At 49.8% G+C, this 27,391-nt stretch overlaps 1 protein-coding gene across 3 annotated transcripts; it reads left to right on the top strand.

Moving 5' to 3' along the window:
• The first annotated feature begins 12 nt into the window (after positions 1-12).
• On the top strand, positions 13-24,991 carry CHMP2A (charged multivesicular body protein 2A). 3 transcript variants are annotated; one of them, XM_071418402.1, is made up of 7 exons: positions 44-456; positions 2,140-2,638; positions 6,930-7,109; positions 11,004-11,134; positions 12,577-12,638; positions 21,845-22,345; positions 22,665-24,991. In XM_071418402.1, exons 2-6 carry the CDS (start codon positions 2,279-2,281, stop codon positions 21,970-21,972), a joined length of 861 nt encoding a protein of 286 aa, XP_071274503.1. In that variant the 5' UTR covers positions 44-456; positions 2,140-2,278; the 3' UTR covers positions 21,973-22,345; positions 22,665-24,991. The 3 variants fall into 3 exon arrangements, with proteins under 3 accessions (XP_071274504.1, XP_071274505.1, XP_071274503.1); XM_071418403.1 differs by lacking the exons at positions 12,577-12,638; positions 21,845-22,345; positions 22,665-24,991 and adding an exon at positions 11,598-12,565 and having other exon boundaries at positions 13-456; positions 2,465-2,638; XM_071418404.1 differs by lacking the exons at positions 11,004-11,134; positions 12,577-12,638; positions 21,845-22,345; positions 22,665-24,991 and adding an exon at positions 8,678-9,232 and having other exon boundaries at positions 16-456.
• Positions 24,992-27,391: the final 2,400 nt, after the last annotated feature.

Here is a 27,391-nt window from a genome sequence, read left to right as displayed (position 1 = left end):
GGCCCAGTCCTGCTCCCAGTGCTCCCAGTATGGCCCAGTACCCCCAGTTCCCATTCCTAGTATATCCCAGTATATCCCAGTATATCCCAGTACCCCCAGTTCCCGCTCCCAGTACCCCCAGTTTCCCCTCCCAGTATATCCCAGTATATCCCAGTATCCCCAGTTCCGCTCCCAGTCGCCCCCACTCCCCCCAAACCCCCTCGCCGCCAGGTGTCGCTCTCCCGGAAGTGGCCGCTCCGCTCGCTGCTCCCGTACCGGAAGTGGCCGCTCCGGCCGCTCCTCTCGCTGCTCCCGTACCGGAAGTGGCCGCTCCGGCCGCTCCTCTCGCTGCTCCCCCACCGGAAGTGGCCGCTCCGGCCGCTCCTCTATGGTTCGCCCCTCCCCTGGCGGAGGCGCCGTCGCGTGACCGGAAGTGCGGTGACGTCATTGTTTGCGGAAGTGCCGCTGCGGAGCCGGGTAAGGGCCGGGGGCGCTCGGGGCCGTTTGGGGACATTTGGGGACATTCGGGGACCTTTGGGGACACTTTTGGGGGCTCGGGGGGGCCGGAGGCGTGCGGGGCCCGCTCGGAGCCGCTCTGAAGGATCGGGGCGGGGTCGGGCGGGCCCTGAGGGGCGGGGGGGGGGGGGGGGCGCGGGACCGGCCCGGTCACCTCTGGTGGCACCGCGTGTCCCTGTGTGTCACCGTGTGTCACCGCGTGCCACCGTGTGTCACCTCCGTGTTTCCCTGTGCCACCTCCGTGTCCCTTCCGTGTCCCTGTGCCACCTCCCTGTCCCTCTCTGCCACCTCCCTGTCCCCCTGTCCCACCCCCCTGTGCCCTTCCTGTCCCCCCCGTGTCACCTCCCTGTCCCCCCCGGTGTCACCTCCCTGTTCCGTGTGCCACCCCCCTGTCCCCCTGTGCCACCTCCGTGTCACCCACCTGTCCCCGCCTCATCTCTGTGTGTCCCCTCCCTGCCACCTCCGTGTCCCTGTGCCACCTCCCTGTCCCTGTGTGTCACCTCTGTGTCCCCTCCCTGTCCCCCTGTGCCACCTCTGTGTCACCTCCGTGTCCCCGTGTGTCACCCCCCTGTCCCCTCCGTGTCCCCTCCTTATCCCCGTGTGTCACCCCTGTCCCCTCCCCGTGGCGGTGTCACCTCCCCCTGTCCCCTCCGCTGTCCCCGGTGTCCCCTCCGCTGTCCCCTGTCCCCATCTCCAGGTGCCGCCACACCCCAGTGTCCCATCAGTGTCCCATCACTGTCCCCAACATGCCATCAATGTCCCCTTGCTGTCCTCAGTGTCCCATCGCTGTCCCCTGGTGTCACACAGGTGTCACATGAGTGTCCCCAACATTCCATTGCTGTCCCCAGTGTGCCACCAGTGTCCCCAATGTCCCATCACTGTCCCCAGGGTCCCATTGCTGTCTCCAATGCCCCACAGGTGTCCCCAGTGTCCCCAATGTCCCACCAGTGTCTCCAGTGCCCCATTAATGTCCCCAATGTCCCATTGCTGTCCCCAGTGTCCCATTGCTGTCCCATCACTGTCTCCAATGTCCCATCAGCGTCCCGTGGCTGTCCCCAATGTCCCCAATGTGCCATCACTGTCCCCAGTGTCCCACAGGTGTCACCAGTGTCCCCAATGTCCTGTCAGTGTCCTCAATGTCCCCATGCCCACATGGAGCTGCTCAGGCAGAACCAGCGTGGCCTGTCCCTGTGTGACACTGTGTGACACTGTGTGACACTGTGTGTCACTGTGTGTCACTGTCCCTGTGTGTCCCTGTGTGTCCCCATGTGTCCCTGTGTGTGTCCCTGTCCCTGTGTGTCCCTGTGTGTGTCACTGTGTGTCCTTGTCACTGTCCCTGTGTGACACTGTCCCTGTGTGTGTCACTGTCCCTGTGTGTCCCCGTGTGTCCCTGTGTGTCCCTGTGTTTGTCCCTGTGTGTCCCCGTGTGTCCCCGTGTGTCACTGTCCCTGTGTGTCACTGTCCCTGTGTGTCACTGTCTCCATGTGTGTCCCTGTGTGTGTCACAGCCTGGACATGGCTGTCCCCGTGTGTCCCTGTGTGTGTCCCTGTGTGTCCCTGTCCCTGTGTGTGTCACTGTCCCTCTGTGTGTCACTGTCACTGTGGTCACTCTGGTCACTGTCCCCAATGTCCCCAGTGTCCCCAGGGTGCCATGGAGCTGCTGTTCGGGCGCAGGCGCTCTCCAGAGGAGCTCCTCAGGCAGAACCAGCGCGCTCTGTCCCCGTGTGTCACTGTCCCTGTGTGTGTCCCTGTGGTCACTGTGGTCACTCTGGTCACTGTCCCCAATGTCCCCAGTGTCCCCAGGGTGCCATGGAGCTGCTGTTCGGGCGCAGGCGCTCCCCAGAGGAGCTCCTCAGGCAGAACCAGCGCGCTCTGTCCCCGTGTGTCCCTGTGTGTGTCACTGTCAGTGTCCCTGTGTGTGTCCCTGTGGTCACTCTGGTCACTGTCCCCAATGTCCCCAATGTCCCCAGGGTGCCATGGAGCTGCTGTTCGGGCGCAGGCGCTCTCCGGAGGAGCTCCTCAGGCAGAACCAGCGCGCTCTCTCCAGGGCCGTGCGGGAGCTGGAGCGGGAGCGGCAGAAGCTCGAGGCGCAGGAGAAGAAAATCATCGTGGACATCAAGAAAATGGCCAAGCAGGGCCAGATGGTCAGAGGGGACACTGGGGACATTGAGGGGACACTGGGGACACTGGGGATATGGCAGGGACAGATGGTCAGAGGGGACATTGGGGACACTGGGGACATTGGGGACATTGGGGACATGGCAGGGCCAGATGGTCAGAGGGGACACTGGGGACACTGGGGATATGGCAGGGACAGATGGTCAGAGGGGACACTGGGGACATTGAGGGGACACTGGTGACATTGGGGACACTGGGGATATGGCAGGGACAGATGGTCAGAGGGGACATTGGGGACATTGAGGGGATACTGGGGACACTGGGGGGCATTGGGGACATTGGGGGACACTGGGGAGATGGCAGGGCCAGATGGTCAGAGGGGACACTGAGGGGACATTGGGGGGCATTTGGGGGACATTGGGGACATGGCAGGGACAGATGGTCAGAGGGGACAGTGGGGACACTGGGGGACATTGGGGACATTGGGGACATGGCAGGGCCAGATGGTCAGAGGGGACAGTGGGGACAGTGGGGACATGGCAGGGCCAGATGGTCAGAGGTGACACTGAGGGGACATTGGGGGACATTGGGGGGACACTGGGGACACGGCAAGGACAGATGGTCAGAGGGGACACTGGGGGGACATTGGGGGGGCATTGGGGACATTGAGGGGCATTTGGGGACATTTGGAGACAGTGGGGGACACTGGGGACGCTGGGAGGACATTTGGGGACATTGGGGACAGGCAGTCAGTGGGGACATTGGAGGGACAGCAGGGACAGATGGTCAGAGGGCACTTGGGGACGCTGGGGATTCCGGGGACATTGGGGGGCATTGGGGACATTGGGGACATGGCAGGGACAGATGGTCAGAGGGGACATTGGGGACACACTGGGGACACTGGGGACAGATGGTCAGAGGGGACACTGGGGACATTGAGGGGATACTGGGGACATTGGGGACATGGCAGGGACAGATGGTCAGAGCGGACACTGAGGGGACATTGGGGGACATTGGGAGGGCATTGGGGACATGGCAGGGACAGATGGTCAGTGGGGACATTGGGGACATTCTGGGGACATTGGGGACATTGGGGACATGGCAGGGCCAGATGGTCAGAGGGGACACTGAGGGGACATTGGGAGGGCATTGGGGACACTAGGGACACTGGTGACATTGGGGACATGGCAGGGACAGATGGTCAGAGGGGACAGTGGGGACACAGAGGGGACATGAGGACAGTGGGGACAGATGGTCACTGAGGACTTGGGGACACAGAGGGGACACAGAGGGGACACAGAGGGGACATTGGGGACAGCAAGGACAGAGGGGACACAGAGGGGACACAGCGGGTGGGAGAGGGGGGAGGGGATTGGGGACAAGGGACATGGAGGGACAGGGGGACATGGAGGGAGAGGGGGGTGTCCCTTTGTGTGTCCCCTTGATGTCCCTTTGATGTCCCCTCACTGTCCTGCATGTCCCTGGCGATGTCCCCCCCGTCCCCGCTGTCCCCAGGACACTGTCCCCGTGTCCCTGTCCCTAACCATGTCCTCTGTGTTCCTAACCCTGTCCCCTGCTGTCCCTGTGTCCCCTGTGTCCCTAACCCTGTCCATGTGTCCCCGTCCCTGTGTCCCTGACCCTGTCCCCTGTGTCCCTGTGTCCCTGACAGTGTCCCCGTGTCCCTGACAGTGTCCCCCTGCTGTCCCCAGGACGCTGTGCCCTGTCCCTGTCCCATGTGTCCCTGATGTTGTTCCCGTGTCCCCAGGACGCTGTCCCCATGTCCCTAATGCTGTCCCTGCTGTCCCTGTGTCCCTAACGGTGTCCCCTGTGTCCCCAGGACGCTGTCCCCGTGTCCCTAACCCTGTCCCTGACACTGTCCCCATGTCCCTAACCCTGTCTCCTGTGTCCCCTTGTGTCCCTGTCTCCTGTGTCCCCATGTCCCTAACGGTGTCCCCTGGTGTCCCCTGGTGTCCCTGTCCCTGTGTCCCTAACGGTGTCCCCTGGTGTCCCCTGGTGTCCCTGTCCCTGTGTCCCCATGTCCCTAATGGTGTCCCCTGTGTCCCCAGGATGCTGTCCCCATGTCTCTGACCCTGTCCCCTGTGTCCCCTTGTGTCCCTGTGTCCCTGCTGTCCCCAGGATGCTGTCCCCAGGATGCTGTCCCCATATCCCTGTCCCTGTGTCCCTAACCCTGCTGTCCCGTGTCCCCATGTCCCTAATGCTGTCCCCTGGTGTCCCTAACCCTGTCCCCTTGTGTCCCTGTCCCTGTGTCCCCGTGTCCCTAACCCTGTCCCTGCTGTCCCCAGGATGCTCTCCCCATGTCCCTGTCCCTGTCCCTGTATCCCTAACGCTGCTGTCCCCTGTGTCCCCATGTCCCCAACAGTGTCCCTAATGGTGTCGCCAATGGTGTCCCCATGTCCCCACCGGTGTCCCCTGTGTCCCCAGGACGCGGTGCGGGTGCTGGCCAAGGCCCTGCTGCGCAGGCGCCGCTACGAGCGCAAGTTCATCACCGTGTCCCTGTGTCCCCATGTCCCTGTCCCCGTGTCCCTAACAGTGTCCCTAACAGTGTCCCCTGTGTCCCTAACCCTGCTGTCCCCTGTGTCCCCATGTCCCTAACAGTGTCCCTAACCCTGTCCCTGTGTCTCCCCTGTCCCTGTGTCCCTAACCCTGCTGTCCCCTGTGTCCCCATGTCCCTAACAGTGTCCCCTGTGTCCCTGTCCCTGTGTCCCTCTGCTGTCCCCAGGATGCTCTCCCCATGTCCCTGTCCCTGTGTCCCCAGTGTCCCCGTGTCCCTAACGGTGTCCCCTGTGTCCCCAGGACGCGGTGCGGGTGCTGGCCAAGGCCCTGCTGTGCAGGCGCCGCTACGAGCGCAAGTTCATCCCTGTGTCCCTGTGTCCCCATGTCCCTGTCCCCGTGTCCCTAACAGTGTCCCTAACAGTGTCCCCAACAGTGTCCCCAACAGTGTCCCCATGTCCCTGTCCTGTGTCCCTAACCCTGCTGTTCCCTGTGTCCCCTGTGTCCCCGTGTCCCTAACCCTGTCCCTGTCCCCTGGTGTCCCTAATGCTGTCCCCATGTCCCTGTCCCCGTGTCCCTAACCCGGTTGTCCCCTGTGTCCCCATGTCCCTAACAGTGTCCCTAACAGTGTCCCCTGGTGTCCCTGTCCCTGTGTCCCCCTGTGTCCCTGTGTCCCTGTGTCTCTAACCCTGTCCCTGTGTCCCTCTGCTGTCCCCAGGATGCTGTCCCCATGTCCCTGTCCCTGTGTCCCCTGTGTCCCCATGTCCCTAACAGTGTCCCCAACGGTGTCCCCTGTGTCCCTGTGTCCCCGTGTCCCTGTCCCCATGTCCCCAACAGTGTCCCCAACGGTGTCCCCATGTCCCCAACGCTGTCCCCAACGCTGTCCCCTGTGTCCCCAGGACGCGGTGCGGGTGCTGGCCAAGGCCCTGCTGCGCACGCGCCGCTACGAGCGCAAGTTCATGTCCCTGTCCCTGTGTCCCCATGTCCCTGTCCCCATGTCCCCGTGTCCCTGTCCCCATGTCCCCATGTCCCTAACAGTGTCCCCTAACGGTGTCCCTAACGGTGTCCCCATGTCCCCAACGGTGTCCCCTGTGTCCCCAGGACGCGGTGCGGGTGCTGGCCAAGGCCCTGCTGCACACATGGCACTATGAGCATAAATTCATTGCCGTGTCCCTGTGTCCCCGTGTCCCTGTCCCCATGTCCCCATGTCCCTAACAGTGTCCCCATGTCCCCAACGCTGTCCCCACCGGTGTCCCCTGTGTCCCCAGGACGCGGTGCGGGTGCTGGCCAAGGACCTGGTGCGCATGCGCCGCTACGAGCGCAAGTTCATCCCTGTATCCCTGTGTCCCTAACCCTGCTGTCCCCTGTGTCCCCATGTCCCTGTCCCCATGTCCCCATGTCCCCAACAGTGTCCCTAATGGTGTCGCCAATGGTGTCCCCATGTCCCCACCGGTGTCCCCTGTGTCCCCAGGACGCGGTGCGGGTGCTGGCCAAGGCCCTGCTGTGCAGGCGCCGCAACGAGCGCAAGTTCATCACCGTGTCCCTGTGTCCCTATGTCCCTAACAGTGCCCCCAACGGTGTCCCCTGGTGTCCCTGTGTCCCCAACGCTGTCCCCTGTGTCCCCTGTGTCCCCAGGACGCGGTGCGGGTGCTGGCCAAGGCCCTGGTGCGCACGCGCCGCTACGAGCGCAAGTTCATCGCCGTGTCCCTGTGTCCCCATGTCCCTGTCCCCATGTCCCCAATGGTGTCCCCAACGGTGTCCCCATGTCCCCAACGCTGTCCCCACCGGTGTCCCCTGTGTCCCCAGGACGCGGTGCGGGTGCTGGCCAAGGACCTGGTGCGCACGCGCCGCTACGAGCGCAAGTTCATCGCCATGCGGGCCAACGTGCAGGGGGTGGCGCTGCGGGTGCAGACGCTGCGGTCACACAGCGCCATGGCCACCGCCATGAGGGGGGTGACACGGGCCATGGCCACCATGAACCGCCAGGTCAGTGTCACCTGTGTGTCACCGTGTCACCTGTGTGTGTGTCACTGTGTCACTGTGTGTCACTGTGTGTGTCACTGTGTGTGTCACTGTGTGTGTGTGTCACTGTGTGTGTCACTGTGTGTGTGTCACTGTGTGTGTGTCACTGTGTGTGTGTCACTGTCACCTGTGTGTCACTGTGTGTGTCACTGTGTGTGTGTCACTGTGTGTGTCACTGTGTGTGTGTGTCACTGTGTGTGTGTCACTGTGTGTGTCACTGTGTGTGTGTCACCGTGTGTGTGTCACTGTGTGTGTGTCACTGTGTGTGTCACTGTGTGTGTGTCACTGTGTGTGTCACTGTGTGTGTGTGTCACTGTGTGTGTGTCACTGTGTGTGTCACTGTGTGTGTGTCACCGTGTGTGTGTCACTGTGTGTGTGTCACTGTGTGTGTCACTGTGTGTGTGTCACTGTGTGTGTGTGTCACTGTGTGTGTCACTGTGTGTGTGTCACTGTGTGTGTGTGTCACTGTGTGTGTCACTGTGTGTGTGTCACTGTGTGTGTGTGTCACTGAGTGTGTGTCACTGTGTGTGTGTGTCACTGTCACCTGTGTGTGTCACTGTGTGTGTCACTGTGTGTGTGTCACTGTGTGTGTCACTGTGTGTGTGTCACTGTGTGTGTCACTGTGTGTGTCACTGTGTCACTCTGTGTGTGTCACTGTGTGTGTGTCACTCTGTGTCCCTGTGTCACCTGGGGTGTCACCTGTGTCACCCAGCTCACGGTGACACCCCTGTCACCGATGGTGGCACCAGGGTTACCCGGCTGTCCCCACTGCCACGCTGCTGTCCCTGCAGTCACCGTGTCGTCCCCTGTGTGTCCCCCGTGTTCTCCATTGTCCCCATCATTGTCCCCATCATTGTCCCCATCATTGTCCCCAGTGTCCCCTGTATCCCAGTGTCCCCAGCTCTCCCCATTGTCCCTGATGTCACTAATGTCCCCCAGTGTCCCCAGTGTCCCCGATGTCCCCAATGTTCTATTGTCCCTGCTTTCCCCTGTCTGTCCCCAACGTCCCTGATGTCCCCAATGTCCCCAGTGTTGTCAATGTCCCCAATGTCCCTGCTGTCCCCGCTGTCCCCAACATCCCCATTGTCCCCAGTGTGTCCCCAGTGTGTCCCCAGTGTGTCCCCACTGTCCCCAGTGTGTCCCCACTGTCCCCAATGTTCCCCCAATGTCCCCAATGTGTCCCCACTGTCCCAAATTCCCTCAGTGTCCCCAATGTGTCCCCAATGTCCCCAATGTGTCCCCAATGTGTCCCCAGTGTCCCCAATGTTCCCCCAATGTGTCCCCACTGTCCCCAATGTGTCCCCAATGTCCCCACTGTCCCCTGTGTCCCCAGTGTGTCCCCGGTGTGTCCCCAATGTGTCCCCGGTGTCCCCAATGTTCTATTGTCCCTGCTTTCCCCTGTCTGTCCCCAATGTCCCCAATGTGTCCCCAATGTCCCCAGTGTGTCCCCAATGTGTCCCCAGTGTGTCCCCAATGTGTCCCCACTGTCCCCAATCCCCTCAGTGTCCCCAATGTCCCCAATGTCCCCTCAGCTGAAGCTGCCCCAGATCCAGCGGATCCTGCTGGAGTTCCAGAAGCGCTCGGGGCCGCCCGTGTCCCCAATGTCCCCAATGTGTCCCCAATGTCCCCAATGTCCCCAATCCCCTCAATGTCCCCACTGTCCCCAATGTCCCTGCTGTCCCCAGTGTGTCCCCAGTGTCCCCAATGTTCTATTGTCCCTGCTTTCCCCTGTGTGTCCCCAACGTCCCTGATGTCCCCAACGTCCCCAGTGTTGTCAATGTCCCCAATGCCCCCAATGTGTCCAATCCCCTCAATGTCCCCAATGTGTCCCCACTGTCCCCAATGTCCCCAGTGTTGTCAATGTCCCCACTATCCCTGCTGTCCCCGCTGTCCCCAACATCCCCATTGTCCCCAATGTGTCCCCAGTGTGTCCCCACTGTCCCCAATGTTCCCCCAATGTCCCCAATGTGTCCCCAATGTCCCCATTGCTGTCCCCCTCAGCTGAAGCTGCCCCAGATCCAGCGGATCCTGCTGCAGTTCCAGAAGCGCTTGGGGCTGCCCGTGCCCCCAATGTCCCCAATGTCCCCACTGTCCCCAATCCCCTCAGTGTCCCCAATGTGTCCCCAATGTGTCCCCAATGTGTCCCCAATGTCCCTGCAGCTGAAGCTGCCCCAGATCCAGCGGATCCTGCTGGAGTTCCAGAAGCGCTCGGGGCCGCCCATGCCCCCATTGTCCCCAATGTCCCCACTGTCCCCAATCCCCTCAGTGTCCCCAATGTCCCCAGTGTCCCCAATGTCCCCAATGTCCCCAATGTGTCCCCAATGTCCCTGCAGCTGAAGCTGCCCCAGATCCAGCGGATCCTGCTGCAGTTCCAGAAGCGCTCGGGGCCGCCCATGCCCCCATTGTCCCCAATGTCCCCACTGTCCCCAATCCCCTCAGTGTCCCCAATGTCCCCAGTGTCCCCAATGTCCCCAATGTCCCCAATGTGTCCCCAATGTCCCTGCAGCTGAAGCTGCCCCAGATCCAGCGGATCCTGCTGCAGTTCCAGAAGCGCTCGGGGCTGCCCGTGCCCCCTGTGTCCCCAATGTCCCCGATGTCCCCGATGTCCCCAATCCCCTCAATGTCCCCGATGTCCCCAATGTTCTATTGTCCCTGCTTTCCCCTGTGTGTCCCCGATGTCCCTGATGTCCCCAGTGTTGTCAATGTCCTTAATGTCCCTGCTGTCCCCAACTGTCCCCAATGTGTCCCCAATGTCCCTGCTGTCCCTGCTGTCCCCAACATCCCCAATGTCCTCGATGTCCCCACTGTCCCCAATGTGTCCCCAATGTCCCCAATGTCCCCAATGTGTCCCCAATGTGTCCCCAATCCCCTCAGTGTCCCCAGTGTCCCCAATGTCCCCAATGTGTCCCCAATCCCCTCAGTGTCCCCAATGTCCCCAATGTGTCCCCAATGTGTCCCCAATGTCCCCCCAGCTGAAGCTGCCCCAGATCCAGCGGATCCTGCTGCAGTTCCAGAAGCGCTCGGGGCCGCCCGTGCCCCCACTGTCCCCACTGTCCCTACTGTCCCCAGTGTCCCCAATGTCCCCAATGTGTCCCCAATGTCCCCAATGTGTCCCCAATGTCCCTGCAGCTGAAGCTGCCCCAGATCCAGCGGATCCTGCTGCAGTTCCAGAAGCGCTCGGGGCTGCCCGTGTCCCCTGTGTCCCCAATGTCTCCATTGTCCCCAATGTGTCCCCAATGTCCCCAATGTGTCCCCAACTCTCCCCATTGTCCCCAGTGTTCTATTGTCCCTGCTTTCCCCTGTGTGTCCCCAATGTTCGCGGTGTCCCCAGTGTCCCCAGCGTGTCCCCAATCCCCTCAATGTCCCCTGTGTCCCCGGTGTCCCCAATGGTCTATTGTCCCTGCTTTCCCCTGTCTGTCCCCATTGTCCCCAATGTGTCCCCAATGTGTCCCCAGTGTTCTATTGTCCCTGCTTTCCCCTGTCTGTCCCCAATGTCCCCAATGTGTCCCCCACTGTCCCCACTGTCCCCATTGCTGTCCCCCGCAGCTGAAGCTGCCCCAGATCCAGCGGATCCTGCTGCAGTTCCAGGAGCGCTCGGGGCTGCCCGTGTCCCCTGTGTCCCCAATGTCTCCATTGTCCCCAATGTCCCCAATGTCCCCAATGTCCCCAGTGTCCCCAATGTGTCCCCAATGTGTCCCCAATGTCCCCTCAGCTGAAGCTGCCCCAGATCCAGCGGATCCTGCTGCAGTTCCAGAAGCGCTCGGGGCTGTCTGTGCCCCCTGTGTCCCCAATGTCCCCAATGTGTCCCCAGTGTCCCCAATCCCCTCAGTGTCCCCAATGTCCCCAATGTCCCCGCAGCTGAAGCTGCCCCAGATCCAGCGGATCCTGCTGGAGTTCCAGAAGCAGTCGGAGCTCATGGACATGAAGGAGGAGCTGATGAACGACGCCATCGACGACGCCCTCGGGGACGAGGACGACGAGGACGAGAGGTGGGGACACGGGGGGGGACATGGGGACAGCTGGGGACACATGGGGGGACATGTGGGGACATGTGGGGACACACCAGGGGACAGCTGGGGACACATGGGGACACCTGGGGGGACACCAGGGGACAGCTGGGGACACACATGGGGACAGCTGGGGACACTGAAGGGACATTTGGGGACACCTGGGGACAGCTGGGGACACCGAGGGGACACGGGGATGGAGTGGGTCCCAGTTTATCCCAGTCCATCCCAGTTTGTCCCAGTTTATCCCAGTCCATCCCAGTTTGTCCCAGTTTATCCCAGTTTGTCCCAGTTTATCCCAGTTTGTCCCAGTCCATCCCAGTATATCCCAGTCCATCCCAGTCTGTCCCAGTCCATCCCAGTTTGTCCCAGTCCCTCCCAGTTTATCCCAGTCCCTCCCAGTCCATCCCAGTCCATCCCAGTTTGTCCCATTCTCTCCCTGCAGTGACGCTGTCGTGTCCCAGTTTATCCCAGTTTATCCCAGTTTATCCCAGTCCCTCCCAGTTTATCCCAGTTTCTCTCTCCCTGCAGTGACGCTGTCATGTCCCAGTTTATCCCAGTCCCTCCCAGTCCCTCCCAGTCCATCCCAGTTTGTCCCAGTTTATCCCAGTTTCTCTCTCCCTGCAGTGACGCTGTCGTGTCCCAGTTTGTCCCAGTTTATCCCAGTTTGTCCCAGTCCCTCCCAGTCCCTCCCAGTCCCTCCCAGTATATCCCAGTCCATCCCAGTTCATCCCATTCTCTCCCTGCAGTGACGCTGTCGTGTCCCAGTTTATCCCAGTTTATCCCAGTTTATCCCAGTCCCTCCCAGTCCCTCCCAGTCCATCCCAGTCCATCCCAGTATATCCCAGTTTATCCCAGTTTATCCCAGTTTATCCCAGTCCCTCCCAGTTTGTCCCAGTCCCTCCCAGTTTGTCCCAGTCCCTCCCAGTCCATCCCAGTCCCTCCCAGTTTGTCCCAGTCTATCCCAGTCCCTCCCAGTTTATCCCAGTCCCTCCCAGTCCATCCCAGTCCCCCCCAGTTCCCTCCCAGTCCATCCCAGTCCATCCCAGTCCATCCCAGTTTCTCTCTCCCTGCAGTGACGCTGTCGTGTCCCAGTTTATCCCAGTCCATCCCAGTCCATCCCAGTCCATCCCAGTCCCTCCCAGTTTATCCCAGTTTATCCCAGTTTATCCCAGTTTGTCCCAGTCCATCCCAGTTTATCCCAGTCCCTCCCAGTCCCTCCCAGTTTATCCCAGTCCATCCCAGTCCCTCCGAGTTTATCCCAGTCCCTCCCAGTCCATCCCAGTTTCTCTCTCCCTGCAGTGACGCTGTCGTGTCCCAGTCCATCCCAGTCCATCCCAGTCCATCCCAGTCCCTCCCAGTCCATCCCAGTCCCTCCCAGTCCATCCCAGTTTATCCCAGTATGTCCCATTCTCTCCCTGCAGTGACGCTGTCGTGTCCCAGGTTCTGGACGAGCTGGGGCTGAACCTGACCGAGGAGCTGGCGAGTGAGCCCGGGGACACTGAGGGGACATTGGGGACATTTGGGGACATTTGGGGGACACTGGGGGGGGTTTGGGGACAATGGGGGGATTTGGGGGGATTGGGGACAATGGGGGGGGTTTGGGGACATTGGGGACATTGGGGGGATTGGGGACACTGGGGACACTGAGGGGACATTGGGGACATTGGGGGGATTTGGGGAGATTTTTGAGGGGGATTTGGGGACATTTGGGGACACTGGGGACATTGGGGACCTTGGGGACATTTGGGGACATTGGGGACATTCGGGGACATTCGGGGGGATTTGGGGACACTGGGGACATTGGGGACATTCGGGGGGGGTTTGGGGACATTCGGGGACACTGGGGACATCTGGGGGACATCTGGGGGATTTGGGGACACTGAGGGGACACTGGGGACATTTGGGGACATTTGGGGACATTCGGGGGGATTTGGGGACACTGGGGACATTTGGGGACATTCGGGGGTTTTGGGGACATTCGGGGGTTTTGGGGGATTTTGGGAGGATTTGGGGACATTCGGGGAGATTTTTGGGGGGATTTGGGGACATTTGGGGACATCTGGGGACATTTGGGGGATTTGGGGACATTGGGAGAGATTTGGGGACAATTGGGGGATTTGGAGGGATTTTGGGGAGATTTGGGGACATTCGGGGACATTTGGGGGAATTGGGGACATTTAGGGAGATTTGGGAGAATCTGGGGGGATTTTTGGAGGGGATTTGGGGACATTTGGGAGATTTGGGACGTTTGGGGACATTCGGGGACATTTGGGGGGTTTGGGGACATTCGGGGAAATTGGGGGGATATTTGGGGAAATTTTTGGGGACATTTGGGGACATTCAGGGACACTCGGGGGATTTGGGGACATTTGGGGGGGATTTGGGGGATTTGGAGGAATTTGGGGACATTTGGGGGAATCCGGGGGGATTTTGGGGGGATTTGGGGACATTTGGGGACATTGGGGACCTTGGGGACATCTGGGGGATATTTGGGGGATTTGGGGACATTGGGGACATTGGGGACATCTGGGGACATTGGGGGGATTTGGGGAGATTTTTGAGGGGGATTTGGGGACATTCGGGGAGATTTTTGGGGGGGATTTGGGGAGATTTTGGGGATTTGGAGGAATTTGGGGGATTTGGGGACATTTGGGGACATTTGGGGAGATTTTTGGGGGGATTTGGGGACATTGGGGACATTTGGGGCAATCTGGGGGGATTTTTTGGGGGGATTTGGGGAGATTTGGGGACATTTGGGGGGGATTTGGGAGATTTGGGGAATCTGGGGGATTTGGGGACATTGGGGGAGATTTTTGGGGGAGATTTGGGGAGTTTGAGGACATTTGGGACATTTGGGGACATTCGGGGGATTTGGGGACATTCGGGGACATTTGGGGACATTGGGGGATTTGGGGACATCTGGGGACATCCAGGGGGATTTTTTGGGGGCATTTGGGGACATTGGGGGACATTCAGGGACACTCGGGGACATCTGGGGACATTGGGGACATTCGGGGAGATTTTTGGGGGGATTTTGGGGATTTGGGGACATTTGGGGGAATTGGGGACCTTTGGGGACATTTGGGAGATTTGGGGACACTCGGGGACACTCGGGGACATTTGGGGACACTCGGGGACATTTGGGGAGATTTTTGGAGGGATTTGGGGACATTTGGGGGGAAATTGGGGGATTTTGGGGGGCATTTGGGGACATTTGGGGGGACTTTTGGGGGGGATTTGGGGAGATTTTGGGGAATCTGGGGGGATTTGGGAGATTTGGGGACATTTGGGGCATTTTGGGGAATCTGGGGGGATTTTGGGGACATTTGGGGCATTCGGGGACATTCGGGGGAATTTTGGGGCAGATTTGGGGACATTTGGGGACATTCGGGGATAAGGGGGGATTTGGGGGAATCTGGGGGAATTTGGGGACATTCGGGGACATTGGGGACACTCGGGGAGATTTGGGGACCTTTGGGGAGATTTGGGGGGGATTTGGGGAGATTTTTGGGGGGGATTTGGGGACCTTTGGGGGGTTTGGGGACACTCGGGGACATTTGGGGACATTCGGGGATTCGGGGACATTTGGGAGACATTTGGGGGAATTTGGGGAATCTGGGGACATTGGGGGAGATTTTTGGGGGAGATTTGGGGACCTTTGGGGAATTTGGGGGATTTGGGGACATTTGGGGACATTCAAGGACATTTGGGGAGATTTTGGAGATTTGGGGGGAATTTGGGGACATTTGGGGGAATTTGGGGACATTTTTGGGGGGGGATTTTTGGGGGAAATTGGGGAATTTGGGGACATTTGGGAGATTTTGGGGGGGATTCGGGGACATTCAGGGACATTTGGGGGAATTTGGGGGATTTGGGGACATTTGGGGGATTTGGGGGAATCTGGGGGGATTTGGGGACATTCGGGGACATTTGGGGAGATTTTGGGGGGGATTTGGAGGAATTTGGGGAAATCTGGGGATATTTGGGGACATTTGGGGGAATTTGGGGAGATTTGGGGATTTGGGAGAATTTGGGGGGATTTTTGGGGGGGATTAGGGGAGATTTTGGGGGTGATTTGGGGGATTTGGGACATTTGGGGAAATCTGGGGACATTTGGGGGAATTTGGGGAGATTTGGGGATTTGGGGGAATCTGGGGGATTTTGGGGACATTCGGGGACATTTGGGGGGTTTGGGGGATTTGGGGACATTTGGGGGAATCTGGGGGAATTTGGGACCATTTGGGGACATTTGGGGGGATTTTTGGGGACATTTGGGGGGATTTGGGAGATTTGGGGACATTTGGGGACATTTGGGGCAATCCGGGGGGATTTTTTTGGGGATTTGGGGACATTTGGGAGATTCGGGGACATCTGGGGACATTTGGGGGATTTGGGGACATTTGGGGACTTTTGGGGAGATTTTTGGGGGATTTTGGGAGATTTGGGGACATTGGGGGACATCTGGGGACATTCGGGGACATTTGGGGGAATTTTGGGGGGGATTTGGGGACATTTGGGGACATTTGGGGTCATTTGGGGGAATCTGGGGGGATTTGGGGGATTGGGGACATTTCGGGACATTTGGGGGATTTGGGGACATTTGGGGAGATTTTTGGGGAGATTTTTGGGGACATTCAGGGACATTTGGGGGAATGTGGGGACATTTTTGGGGGGATTTGGGGACATTCGGGGACATTCGGGAGATTTGGGGGAAATTGGGGCATTTGGGGCAATCTGGGGGGATTTTTTTGGGGATTTGGGGACATTTTTGGGGGGGATTTGGGGACATTCGGGGACATTTGGGGGATTTGGGGGCATTTGGGGGAATCTGGGGGGATTTGGGGGATTGGGGACATTTCGGGACATTCGGGGACATTTGGGGGAATTTGGGGGATTTTTGGGGAGATTTTTGAGGGGGATTTGGGGACATTTGGGAGAATTTGGGGATTTGGGGACATTCAAGGACATTCAAGGACATTCGGGGGATTTGGGGACATTTGGGGGTTTGGGGACATTCGGGGACATTTGGGGGAATCTGGGGACATTGGGGGAGATTTTTGGGGGAGATTTGGGGACATTTGGGACATTCGGGGACATTTGGGGGATTTGGGGACATTCGGGGACATTTGGGGACATTCGGGGACGTTTGGGGACATTTGGGGACATTCGGGGACGTTTGGGGGATTTGGGGACATTTGGGGGAATCTGGGGGGATGTGGGGACATTTGGGGGATAATCTGGTCGGGATTTTGGGGGATTTTTAGGGAATTTTTTAGGAATTTTTTAGGGGAATTATTTTAGGGATTATTTTAGGAATTATTTTAAGGAATTTTTTTGGGAATTTTTTAGGGGAATTATTTTAGGGATTATTTTAGGAATTTTTTAGGGATTATTTTGGGAATTATTTGGGGGATTTTTTTTAGGAATTTTCTTGGGAATTTTTTAGGGATTTTTTTAGGGGATTTTTTAGGGAATTTTCTTGGGGATTTTTTTAGGAATTATTTTAGGGAATTATTTTTAGGAATTATTTTAGGGAATTTTTTAGGGGAATTTTTTAGGGGATTTTTTAGGGATTTTTTTAGGGTTTTTTTAGGGATTTTTTTGGGGGGGATTTTTAGGGGATTTTCTTGGGAATTTTTTAGGGGATTTTTTTAGGGAATTTTCTTGGGGAATTTTTTAGGGATTATTTTAGGGAATTTTTTAGGGAATTTTTTTTGGGAATTTTCTGGGGATTATTTTGGGAATTATTTTAGGGATTTTTTTGGGAATTTTCTTGGGATTTTTTAGCGGAATTATTTTAGGAATTTTTTTTGGGATTTTTTTAGGAATTATTTTAGGGATTATTTTAGGGATTTTTTTGGGAATTTTCTTGGGAATTTTCTTGGGATTTTTAGGGGATTTTTTTTGGGGGGATTATTTGGGGAATTTTCTTGGGAATTTTCTTGGGAATTTTTTAGGGAATTTTTTAGGGATTTTTTTGGGAATTATTTTGGGGATTATTTTAGGGAATTTTTAGGGGATTTTTAGGGGATTTTTAGGGATTATTTTAGGAATTATTTAGGGGATTTTCTAGGGGGTTTTTAGGGGATTTTTTTGGGAATTATTTTAGGGATTATTTTAGGAATTTTTTAGGGATTTTTAGGGATTATGTTAGGGATTTTTTAGGGATTATTTTAGGAATTTTTTGGGGATTATTTTAGGGATTTTTAGGGGATTTTTTAGGGAATTTTCTTGGGGATTATTTTAGGGACTATTTTAGGGAATTTTTTAGGGGATTTTTTTAGGGGATTTTTTTGGGGAATTATTTTAGGGATTATTTTAGGGATTTTTTTTAGAATTTTCTTGGGGATTTTTTTGGGAATTTTTTTGGGGATTATTTTAGGGAATTTTTAGGGGATTTTTAGGGGATTTTTAGGAATTATTTTAGGGATTATTTTAGGGATTATTTTAGGGAATTTTTTGGGAATTATTTTAGGGATTATTTTTGGGGATTTTTTTTGGGAATTATTTAGGGGATTATTTTAGGGATTTTTTTGGGGATTTTTTTTCGGAAATTTTTTAGGGATTTTTTAGGGATTTTTTAGGAATTTTTTAGGGATTATTTTAGGGAATTTTTAGGGGATTTTCTAGGGGATTTTTAGGGGATTTTTCTTGGGAATTTTTTAGGGGAATTATTTTAGGGATTATTTTAGGAATTATTTTAGGGATTATTTTAGGAATTATTTTAGGCATTTTTTTAGGGATTTTTTGGGGATTTTTTGGGGGGAATTTCTTGGGATTATTTTAGGAATTATTTTAGGGATTATTTTAGGGATTTTTTTGGGAATTATTTTAGGGATTTTTTAGGGGAATTATTTTAGGGATTATTTTAGGAATTATTTTAAGGAATTTTTTTGGGAATTTTTTAGGGGAATTATTTTAGGGATTTTTTTAGGGATTTTTTTGGGGAATTATTTTAGGGATTTTTTTAGGAATTATTTTGGGGATTTTTTAGGGATTTTTTTTTGGTATTTTTTTAGGGGATTTTTTTTGGGAATTATTTGGGGGATTTTTTTTAGGAATTTTCTTGGGAATTTTTTGGGAATTTTTTAGGGGAATTATTTTAGGGATTTTTTTAGGAATTATTTTAGGAATTTTTTTAGGAATTTTTTAGGGATTATTTTAGGGATTTTTTTAGGGTTTTTTGGGGGGAATTTCTTGGGAATTATTTAGGGATTTTTTTAGGGGATTTTTTTGGGGGGATTATTTGGGGAATTTTCTTGGGGATTTTCTTGGGAATTTTCTTGGGATGTTTTAGGGATTTTTTAGGGAATTCTTTAGGGATTTTCTTGGGAATTTTCTTGGGATTTTTTTGGGAATTATTTTAGGAATTATTTTAGGGATATTTTGGGGATTTTTTTGGGGAATTTTTTGGGAATTATTTTGGGGATTATTTTAGGGGATTTTTTTGGGAATTTTTTAGGGGATTATTTTAGGAATTTTTTAGGGATTATTTTGGGAATTATTTGGGGGATTTTTTTTAGGAATTTTCTTGGGAATTTTTTAGGGATTTTTTTAGGGGATTTTTTAGGGAATTTTCTTGGGGATTTTTTTAGGAATTATTTTAGGGAATTATTTTTAGGAATTATTTTAGGGAATTTTTTAGGGGAATTTTTTAGGGGATTTTTTAGGGATTTTTTTAGGGGATTTTTAGGGGATTTTTTTTTTTGGGAATTATTTTGGGGATTATTTTGGGAATTATTTTAGGGAATTATTTTAGGGATTTTTTTAGGGAATTATTTTAGGGGAATTATTTTAGGGAATTTTTTAGGAATTATTTTAGGAATTATTTTGGGGATTTTTTTTTGGAAATTTTTTTGGGATTTTTAGGGGATTTTTTTGGGATTTTTTGGGGGATTTTTTTTGGAAATTTTTTTGGGATTTTTAGGGATTTTTTTGGGGATTTTTTAGGGATTATTTTAGGAATTTTTTGGGGATTATTTTAGGGATTTTTTAGGAGATTATTTTAGGGATTTTTTGGGGGGAATTTCTTGGGAATTTTTTAGGGAATTTTTTAGGGGATTTTTTTGGGGTTTTTTTGGGAATTTTCTTGGGAATTTTTTAGGGGAATTATTTTAGGGGAATTATTTTAGGAATTATTTTAGGGATTTTCTTGGGAATTTTTTAGGGATTTTTTTGGGAATTTTTTTAGGGATTTTTTAAGGAATTTTTTAGGGGAATTATTTTAGGGGAATTATTTTAGGAATTATTTTAGGAATTTTTTAGGGATTATTTTAGGGATTTTTTTAGGGATTTTTTTGGGGATTTTTTTAGGGGATTTTTTTGGGGATTATTTTGGGAATTATTTTAGGGATTATTTTATGGATTTTTTTTGGGAATTTTCTTGGGAATTTTTTAGGGGAATTATTTTAGGGATTATTTTAGGAATTTTCTTGGGATTTTTTTGGGAATTTTTTAGGAATTTTTTAGGAATTTTTTAGGGAATTTTTTAGGGATTTTTTTGGGGAATTTTTTGGGAATTATTTTAGGAATTTTTTAGGGATTTTTAGGGGATTTTTAAGGGATTATTTTAGGGATTTTTTGGGGGGAATTTCTTGGGAATTTTTTAGGGAATTTTTTAGGGGATTTTTTTGGGGTTTCTTTGGGAATTTTCTTGGGAATTTTTTAGGGGAATTATTTTAGGGGAATTATTTTAGGAATTATTTTAGGGAATTTTTTTGGGAATTTTTTTAGGGATTTTTTAAGGAATTATTTTAGGGGAATTATTTTAGGAATTATTTTGGGGATTTTTTAGGGATTTTTTTTTGGTATTTTTTTAGGGGATTTTTTTTGGGAATTATTTGGGGGATTTTTTTTAGGAATTTTCTTGGGAATTTTTTGGGAATTTTTTAGGGGAATTATTTTAGGGAATTATTTTTAGGAATTATTTTAGGAATTTTTTTAGGAATTTTTTAGGGATTATTTTAGGGAATTTTTAGGGGATTTTCTAGGGGAATTTTCTTGGGATTATTTTAGGGATTATTTTAGGAATTATTTTAGGGATTATTTTAGGAATTATTTTAGGCATTTTTTTAGGGATTTTTTTGGGGATTTTTTGGGGGGAATTTCTTGGGATTATTTTAGGAATTATTTTAGGGATTATTTTAGGGATTTTTTTGGGAATTATTTTAGGGATTATTTTAGGGATTTTTTGGGGATTTTTTAGGGGATTTTTCTTGGGAATTATTTTAGGAATTTTTTTAGGAATTATTTTAGGGAATTTTTTAGGGGAATTTTTTAGGGGATTTTTTAGGGATTTTTTTGGGGATTTTTTAGGGGATTATTTTGGGAATTATTTTAGGAATTTTTTAGGAATTATTTTAGGGAATTATTTTAGGGGAATTATTTTAGGGGAATTATTTTTAGGAATTATTTTAGGGAATTATTTTTAAGAATTATTTTAGGAATTATTTTAGGGAATTATTTTAGGGGAATTATTTTAGGGGAATTATTTTTAGGAATTATTTTAGGGAATTATTTTTAGGAATTATTTTAGGAATTTTTTAGGGGATTTTTTTAGGGGATTTTTTTGGGGATTATTTTGGGAATTATTTTAGGGATTATTTTATGGATTTTTTTTGGGAATTTTCTTGGGAATTTTTTAAGGGGAATTATTTTAGGGATTATTTTAGGAATTTTTTAGGGATTTTTTTAGGAATTATTTTGGGGATTTTTTAGGGATTTTTTTTTGGTATTTTTTTAGGGGATTTTTTTTGGGAATTATTTGGGGGATTTTTTTTAGGAATTTTCTTGGGAATTTTTTGGGAATTTTTTAGGGGAATTATTTTAGGGAATTATTTTTAGGAATTATTTTAGGAATTTTTTAGGGGATTTTTTTAGGGGATTTTTTAGGGATTTTTTTGGGAATTATTTTAGGGATTATTTTAGGGATTTTCTTGGGAATTTTCTTGGGATTTTTTTGGGAATTATTTTAGGAATTATTTTGGGAATTATTTTAGGGATTTTTTTTGGGAATTTTTTGGGGATTTTTTTGGGAATTATTTTAGGGATTTTTTAGGGAATTATTTTAGGAATTTTTTTAGGAATTATTTTAGGAATTTTTTAGGGATTTTTAGGGGATTTTTAAGGGATTATTTTAGGGATTTTTTGGGGGGAATTTCTTGGGAATTTTTTAGGGATTATTTTAGGGGAATTATTTTAGGGATTATTTTAGGGATTTTCTTGGGAATTTTTTAGGGATTTTTTTGGGAATTTTTTTAGGGATTTTTTAAGGAATTTTTTAGGGGAATTTTTTTAGGGGAATTATTTTAGGAATTATTTTAGGAATTTTTTAAGGAATTTTTTAGGGATTTTTAGGGGATTTTTAAGGGATTATTTTAGGGATTTTTTGGGGGGAATTTCTTGGGAATTTTTTAGGGATTTTCTTGGGAATTTTTTAGGGATTATTTTAGGGGAATTTTCTTGGGATTTTTAGGGGATTTTTTTGGGGGAATTATTTTAAGGAATTTTTTAGGGGAATTATTTTAGGGGAATTGTTTTAGGAATTATTTTAGGGAATTTTTTAAGGAATTTTTAAGGGATTTTTTTAGGGATTTTCTTGGCGTTTCCTCTACCACCCCCTAAATATCCATCTGTCCATCTGTCCATCTGTCCATCCATCCGTCCCCTCCCCCCCCTGTCTGTCCCCAGCTCTGCCGGCCCCAGGAGGGTCCCTGGCGGCGGGGGAGGGGCGCGGGGGCTCCGAGGCGGCCGCGGCCGCTTTGGCCGACGCCGACGCCGACCTGGAGGAGAGGCTGAAGAACCTGAGGAGGGACTGAGCCCCAAGGAGCCGAATTTGGGGTTTCTGAGACTTTGGGGACTTGTTTGGGGTTTCTGGGATTTTTCCCCATTTTTTTCTGATTTTTCCCGATTTTTTTCTGATTTTTTTGGGATTTTTTCCGATTTTTTTCTGATTTTTTTCCAATTTTTGGCCGTCCCAGAATGGGGGTTTTGCCCCTTTATTCTGATTTTTCAGGGGGGATTTGTCAGTGGAAGCCCCAAAATCTGACCCCTTTATTTGGGATTTTTCCCAATTTTTTCGGATTTTTTCTGATTTTTTTCTGATTTTTTTGGGATTTTTTTGGGATTTTTGGCTGTCCCAGGGGGGGGAATTTTGCCCCTTTTTTCCCGATTTTTCAGGGGGATTTGTCAGTGGAAGCCCCCAAAATCTGACCCCAATTATTTGGGATTTTTGGGGATTTTTTTGGATTTTTTGGGGTTTTTTTTGGATTTTTTTGGGATTTTTTTCGGATTTTTGGCTGTCCCAGAGTGGGGATTTTGCCCCTTTATTCCCAATTTTTCAGGGGGGATTTGTCAGTGGAAGCCCCCAAAGTCTGACCCCCTTTATTTGGGATTTTTGGGGATTTTTTTGGATTTTTTTCTGATTTTTTTCGGATTTTTTTTGGATTTTTTTCGGATTTTTGGCTGTCCCAGAATGGGGGTTTTGCCCCTTTTTTCCCCAATTTTTCAGTCTCCAACACCCTTGGGAGCCCCAAAATCTGACCGCATTTATTTGGGATTTTTTGGGAGTTTTTGGGATTTTTCCCGATTTTTTTCCGATTTTTTTTGGATTTTTTTCTGATTTTTTTCTGATTTTTTCCGATTTTTGGCTGTCCCAGAGGGGGGAATTTTGCCCCTTTATTCTGATTTTTGGGGGAATTTCTGGTCCCTTTTTTTTGGATTTTTGGGGGATTTTTTCCGATTTTTTTCTGATTTTTTTGGGATTTTTTTGGGATTTTTTGGGGGATTTTTTTCCGATTTTTTTCCGGATTTTTTTGGGATTTTTTCCGATTTATTCCTGATTTTTCCCGATTTTTTTCCGATTTTTTTCTGATTTTTTTTTGGATTTTTTGGGGATTTTTTTGGGATTTTTTCCGATTTATTCCTGATTTTTCCCGATTTTTTTCCGATTTTTTTCTGATTTTTTGGGATTTTTTTGGGATTTTTGGGGGGATTTTTTTTCCGATTTTTTCCGGATTTTTTCCGATTTTTTCCCGATTTTTTTCTGATTTTTTTCCGATTTTTTTCCGATTTTTTGGGGATTTTTCCCGATGTTTTCCCGATTTTTTTCTGATTTTTTTCTGATTTTTTGGGGATTTTTTTGGGATTTTTGGCTGTCCCAGGGGGGGGAATTTTGCCCCTTTTTTCCCGATTTTTCGGGGGGATTTTTCAGTGGAAGCCCCAAAATCTGACCTCAATTATTTGGGATTTTTTTGGGATTTTTTGGGATTTTTTTGGGATTTTTTTCGGATTTTTTGGGATTTTTTGGGGGATTTTTTTTCTGATTTTTTTGGGATTTTTTTGGGATTTTTTGGGATTTTTTTCCTGATTTTTGGGGGATTTTTTTGGGATTTTTTTTGGGGGATTTTTGGCCATCCTGGGCAGGATTTTCCCCTTTATTTAGGATTTCCCCCATTTTATTTGGGATTTTCTCCTTTTTTGGGTTATTTCCCCTTTCTTTTGGGATTATCCCCTTTATTTAGGAATTTTCTCCTTTTTTGGGATTTTCCCCTTTTATTTGGGATTTTCCCCCTTTCTTTTGGGATTTTTCTCATTTTTTGGGATTTTTTGGGAATTTTCTCTTTTTTTTGGGTTTTTCCCCCATTTTTGGGATTTTTCCCCCCCATTTTTGGGATTTTTTCCCCATTTTTTGGGGTTTTTCCCCCATTTTCAGGGTTTTTTCCCCCCATTTTTGGGGATTTTTTCCCCATTTTTTGGGATTTTTTTCCCCACTTTTTGGGATTTTTTCCCCATTTTGTTCTCTCTCCCATTATTGGGGTTTTCCCCCCATTTTTGGGATTTTTCCCCCCATTTTTTGGGGTCTTTCCCCCCCATTTTTTGGGATTTCCCCCCCCCCATTTTTTGGGATTTTTCCCCCATTTTTTGGGATTTTCCCCCCCATTTTTTGGGATTTTTTTCCCCCATTTTTTCGGATTTTTCCCTCCTATTTTTTGGGTTTTCCCCCCTATTTTTTCGGATTTTTTTTCCCCCATTTTTCGGATTTTTTTCCCCATTTTCTGGGACTTTTTCCCCCATTTTGTTCTCTCTCTGATTTTTGGGATTTTCCCCCATTTTTGGGATTTTCCCCCCATTTTTTTGGATTTTTTCCCCCAATTTTTCGGGTTTTTCCCCCCTATTTTTTGGGATTTTTCCCCCCTATTTTTTGGGATTTTTTCCCCATTTTTTGGGATTTTTCCCCCATTTTGGTCTCTCTCCCATTTTTGGCTTTTCCCCCCATTTTTGGGATTTTTTCCCCATTTTTTGGGATTTTCCCCCCCATTTTTGGGGATTTTTCCCCCCTATTTTTTGGGATTTTTTCCCCATTTTTTGGGATTTTTTCCCCCCTATTTTTTCGGATTTTTTCCCCATTTTTTGGGATTTTTTCCCCCCTATTTTTTCGGATTTTTTCCCCATTTTTTGGGATTTTTTCCCCATTTTTTCGGATTTTTTCCCCATTTTTTGGGATTTTTTCCCCATTTTTTGGGATTTTTTCCCCCCTATTTTTTCGGATTTTTTCCCCATTTTTTCGGATTTTTTCCCCCCCATTTTTTGGGATTTTTTCCCCATTTTTTCGGATTTTTTCCCCCCTATTTTTTGGGATTTTTCCCCCCTATTTTCTGGGATTTTTTCCCCCATTTTTCCCCATTTTTTGGGATTTTTTCCCCCATTTTTTCCCCATTTTTTCTGGGATTTTTCCCCCATTTTGTTCTCTCTCCCATTTTCGGGTTTTTCCCCCATTTTCGGGTTTTTCCCCCCATTTTGGGGTCCCCTCCCCCAATAAAGGTTTTGGCCCCAGGCGGTTCCGGCTCCGCCCAGTTCGGGACTGGGAGCACTGGGAGGGGGGAGGGGCGGGGGGGGGGTTGGGAATTTCGGGTCCATTTGGGGATTTTGGGGGGCGGGGGGAGGGGAAACCCCAAAAAATGACCCCAAACCCCACAGAATGAACCCAAAATGCCCCAAAATGCCCCAAAACTTCACAAAATGACCCCAAACCCCACAAAATGACCCCAAAACCGCCCCAAAGACCCCAAAATTTTGGGGTTTTCCCACCCAAAATGAACCCAAACCCCACAAAATGAACCCAAACCCCAAAATGAACCCAAAATGCCCCAAAATGACCCCAAACCCCAAAAAATGAACCCAAAACCCCAAAAATGACCCCAAACCCCACAGAATGACCCCAAAATCGCCCCAGAAACCCCAAAATTTTGGGGTTTTCCCACCCAAAATGACCCAAAATCCCACAAAATGCCCCAAAACTCCACAAATTTACCCCAAATCCCAAAAAATGACCCCAAATCCCATAAAATGACCCCAAATCCCACAAAAGGAACCAAAACCCCACAAAACGACCCCAAAATCGCCTCAGAGACCCCAAAGTTTTGTGGGGTTTGGGGTCATTTTTTGGGATTTTGGGTAAATTTTGTGGGGTTTTGGTTCATTTTTGGGATTTTGGGGTCATTTTGGGGTTTGGGTTCATTTTGGGTGGAAAATCCCAAAATTTTGGGGTCTCTGGGGCGGTTTTGGGGTTGTTTTGTGGGGTTTGGGGTCATTTTTGGGGTTTTGGGTTCATTTTGTGGGGTTTGGGGTCATTTTGGGGGGCACAAACCCCAAAATTGGATTTTTTGGGTGGGAAAAACCCCAAAATTTTGGGGTCTCTGAGGCGATTTTGGGTTCATTTTGTGGGGTTTGGGGTCATTTTGTGGGATTTTGGTTCGTTTTGGGTGGAAAATCCCAAAATTTTGGGGTCTCTGAGGCGATTTTGGGGTCATTTGTGGGGTTTGGGGTCATTTTAAAGGATTTGGGTTCATTTTGGGTGGGATTTTGGGTAAATTTGTGGAGTTTTGGGGTCATTTTGTGGGATTTGGGGTCATTTAGGGGGGGACAAATGCCAAAATTGGATTTTTTGGGTGGGAAAACCCCAAAATTTTGGGGTCTCTGGGGCGGTTTTGGGGTCATTTGTGGGGTTTGGGGTGATTTTAAAGGATTTGGGTTCATTTTTTGGGGTTTGGGGTAAATTTGTGGAGTTTGGGGTCATTTTTTGGGATTTTTGGTTCAGTTTGTGGGATTTGGGTTCAGTTTGTGGGATTTTGGTTCATTTTGGGTGGGAAAACCCCAAAATTTTGGGGTCTCTGGGGCGATTTTGGGGTCATTTTGTGGAGTTTTGGGGTCATTTTGGGATGGGGGACAAACCCCAAAATTTGAGATTTCCCCAAATTTTCTGGGCTGAATTTTGGGGTCTCTGAGGCGATTTTGGGGTCATTTTAAAGGATTTTGGTTCATTTTGTGGGGTTTGGGGTCATTTTGGGGGGGGACAAACCCCAAAATTGGAATTTTTGGGTGGGAAAACCCCAAAATTTTGGGGTCATTTTGGGGTTTTGGATTCATTCTGTGGGGTTTGGGGTCATTTTAAAGGATTTGGGGTCATTTTGTGGGATTTGGGGTCATTTTATGGGGATTTGGGGTCATTTTTGGGATTTTGGGTCACTTTGTGGGATTTTGGTTCATTTTGGGTGGGAAAACCCCAAAATTTTGGGGTCTCTGGGGCGGTTTTGGGGTTTTGGTTCCTTTTGTGGGGTTTGGGGTCATTTTGGGGGGGGACAAAACCCAAAATTGGATTTTTTGGGTGGGAAAAACCCCAAAATTTTGGGGTCTCTGGGGCAATTTTGGGGTCATTTTGTGGGGTTTGGGGTCATTTTTGGGGGTTTTGGTTCATTTTGGGTGGGAAAACCCCAAAATTTTGGGGTCTCTGGGGCAGTTTTGGGGTAGTTTTGTGGGGTTTGGGGTCATTTTTGGGGATTTTGGGTTCATTTTAAAGGATTTTGGGGTCATTTTATGGAGTTTGGTTTTATTTTGTGGGGTTTGGTTCATTTTATGGGGTTTGGGTTCATTTTAAAGGATTTTTGTTCATTCTGTGGGATTTTGGGTCATTTTGGGTGGGAAAACCCCAAAATTTTGGGGTCATTTTGTGGGGTTTGGGTTCATTTTTTGGGATTTTGGGTAAATTTGTGGAGTTTTGGGGCATTTTGGGTTCGTTTTGTGGGCTTTGGGGTCATTTTGGGGTTTTGGGTTCATTTTTTGGGGTTTTGGTTCATTCTGGGTGGGAAAACCCCAAAATTTTGGGGTCTCTGAGGCGGTTTTGGGGTCGTTTTTGGGATTTTGGGGTCACTTTGTGGGATTTTGCTTCATTTTGGGTGG

The sequence above is a fragment of the Agelaius tricolor genome, unplaced genomic scaffold (assembly GCF_023055355.1).
Source record: "Agelaius tricolor isolate 1412-34295 unplaced genomic scaffold, bAgeTri1.0.p SCAF_85, whole genome shotgun sequence".
In the NCBI taxonomy this organism is placed as follows: Eukaryota; Metazoa; Chordata; class Aves; order Passeriformes; family Icteridae; genus Agelaius; species Agelaius tricolor.
This window is presented reverse-complemented; position numbering and strand designations above follow the sequence as displayed.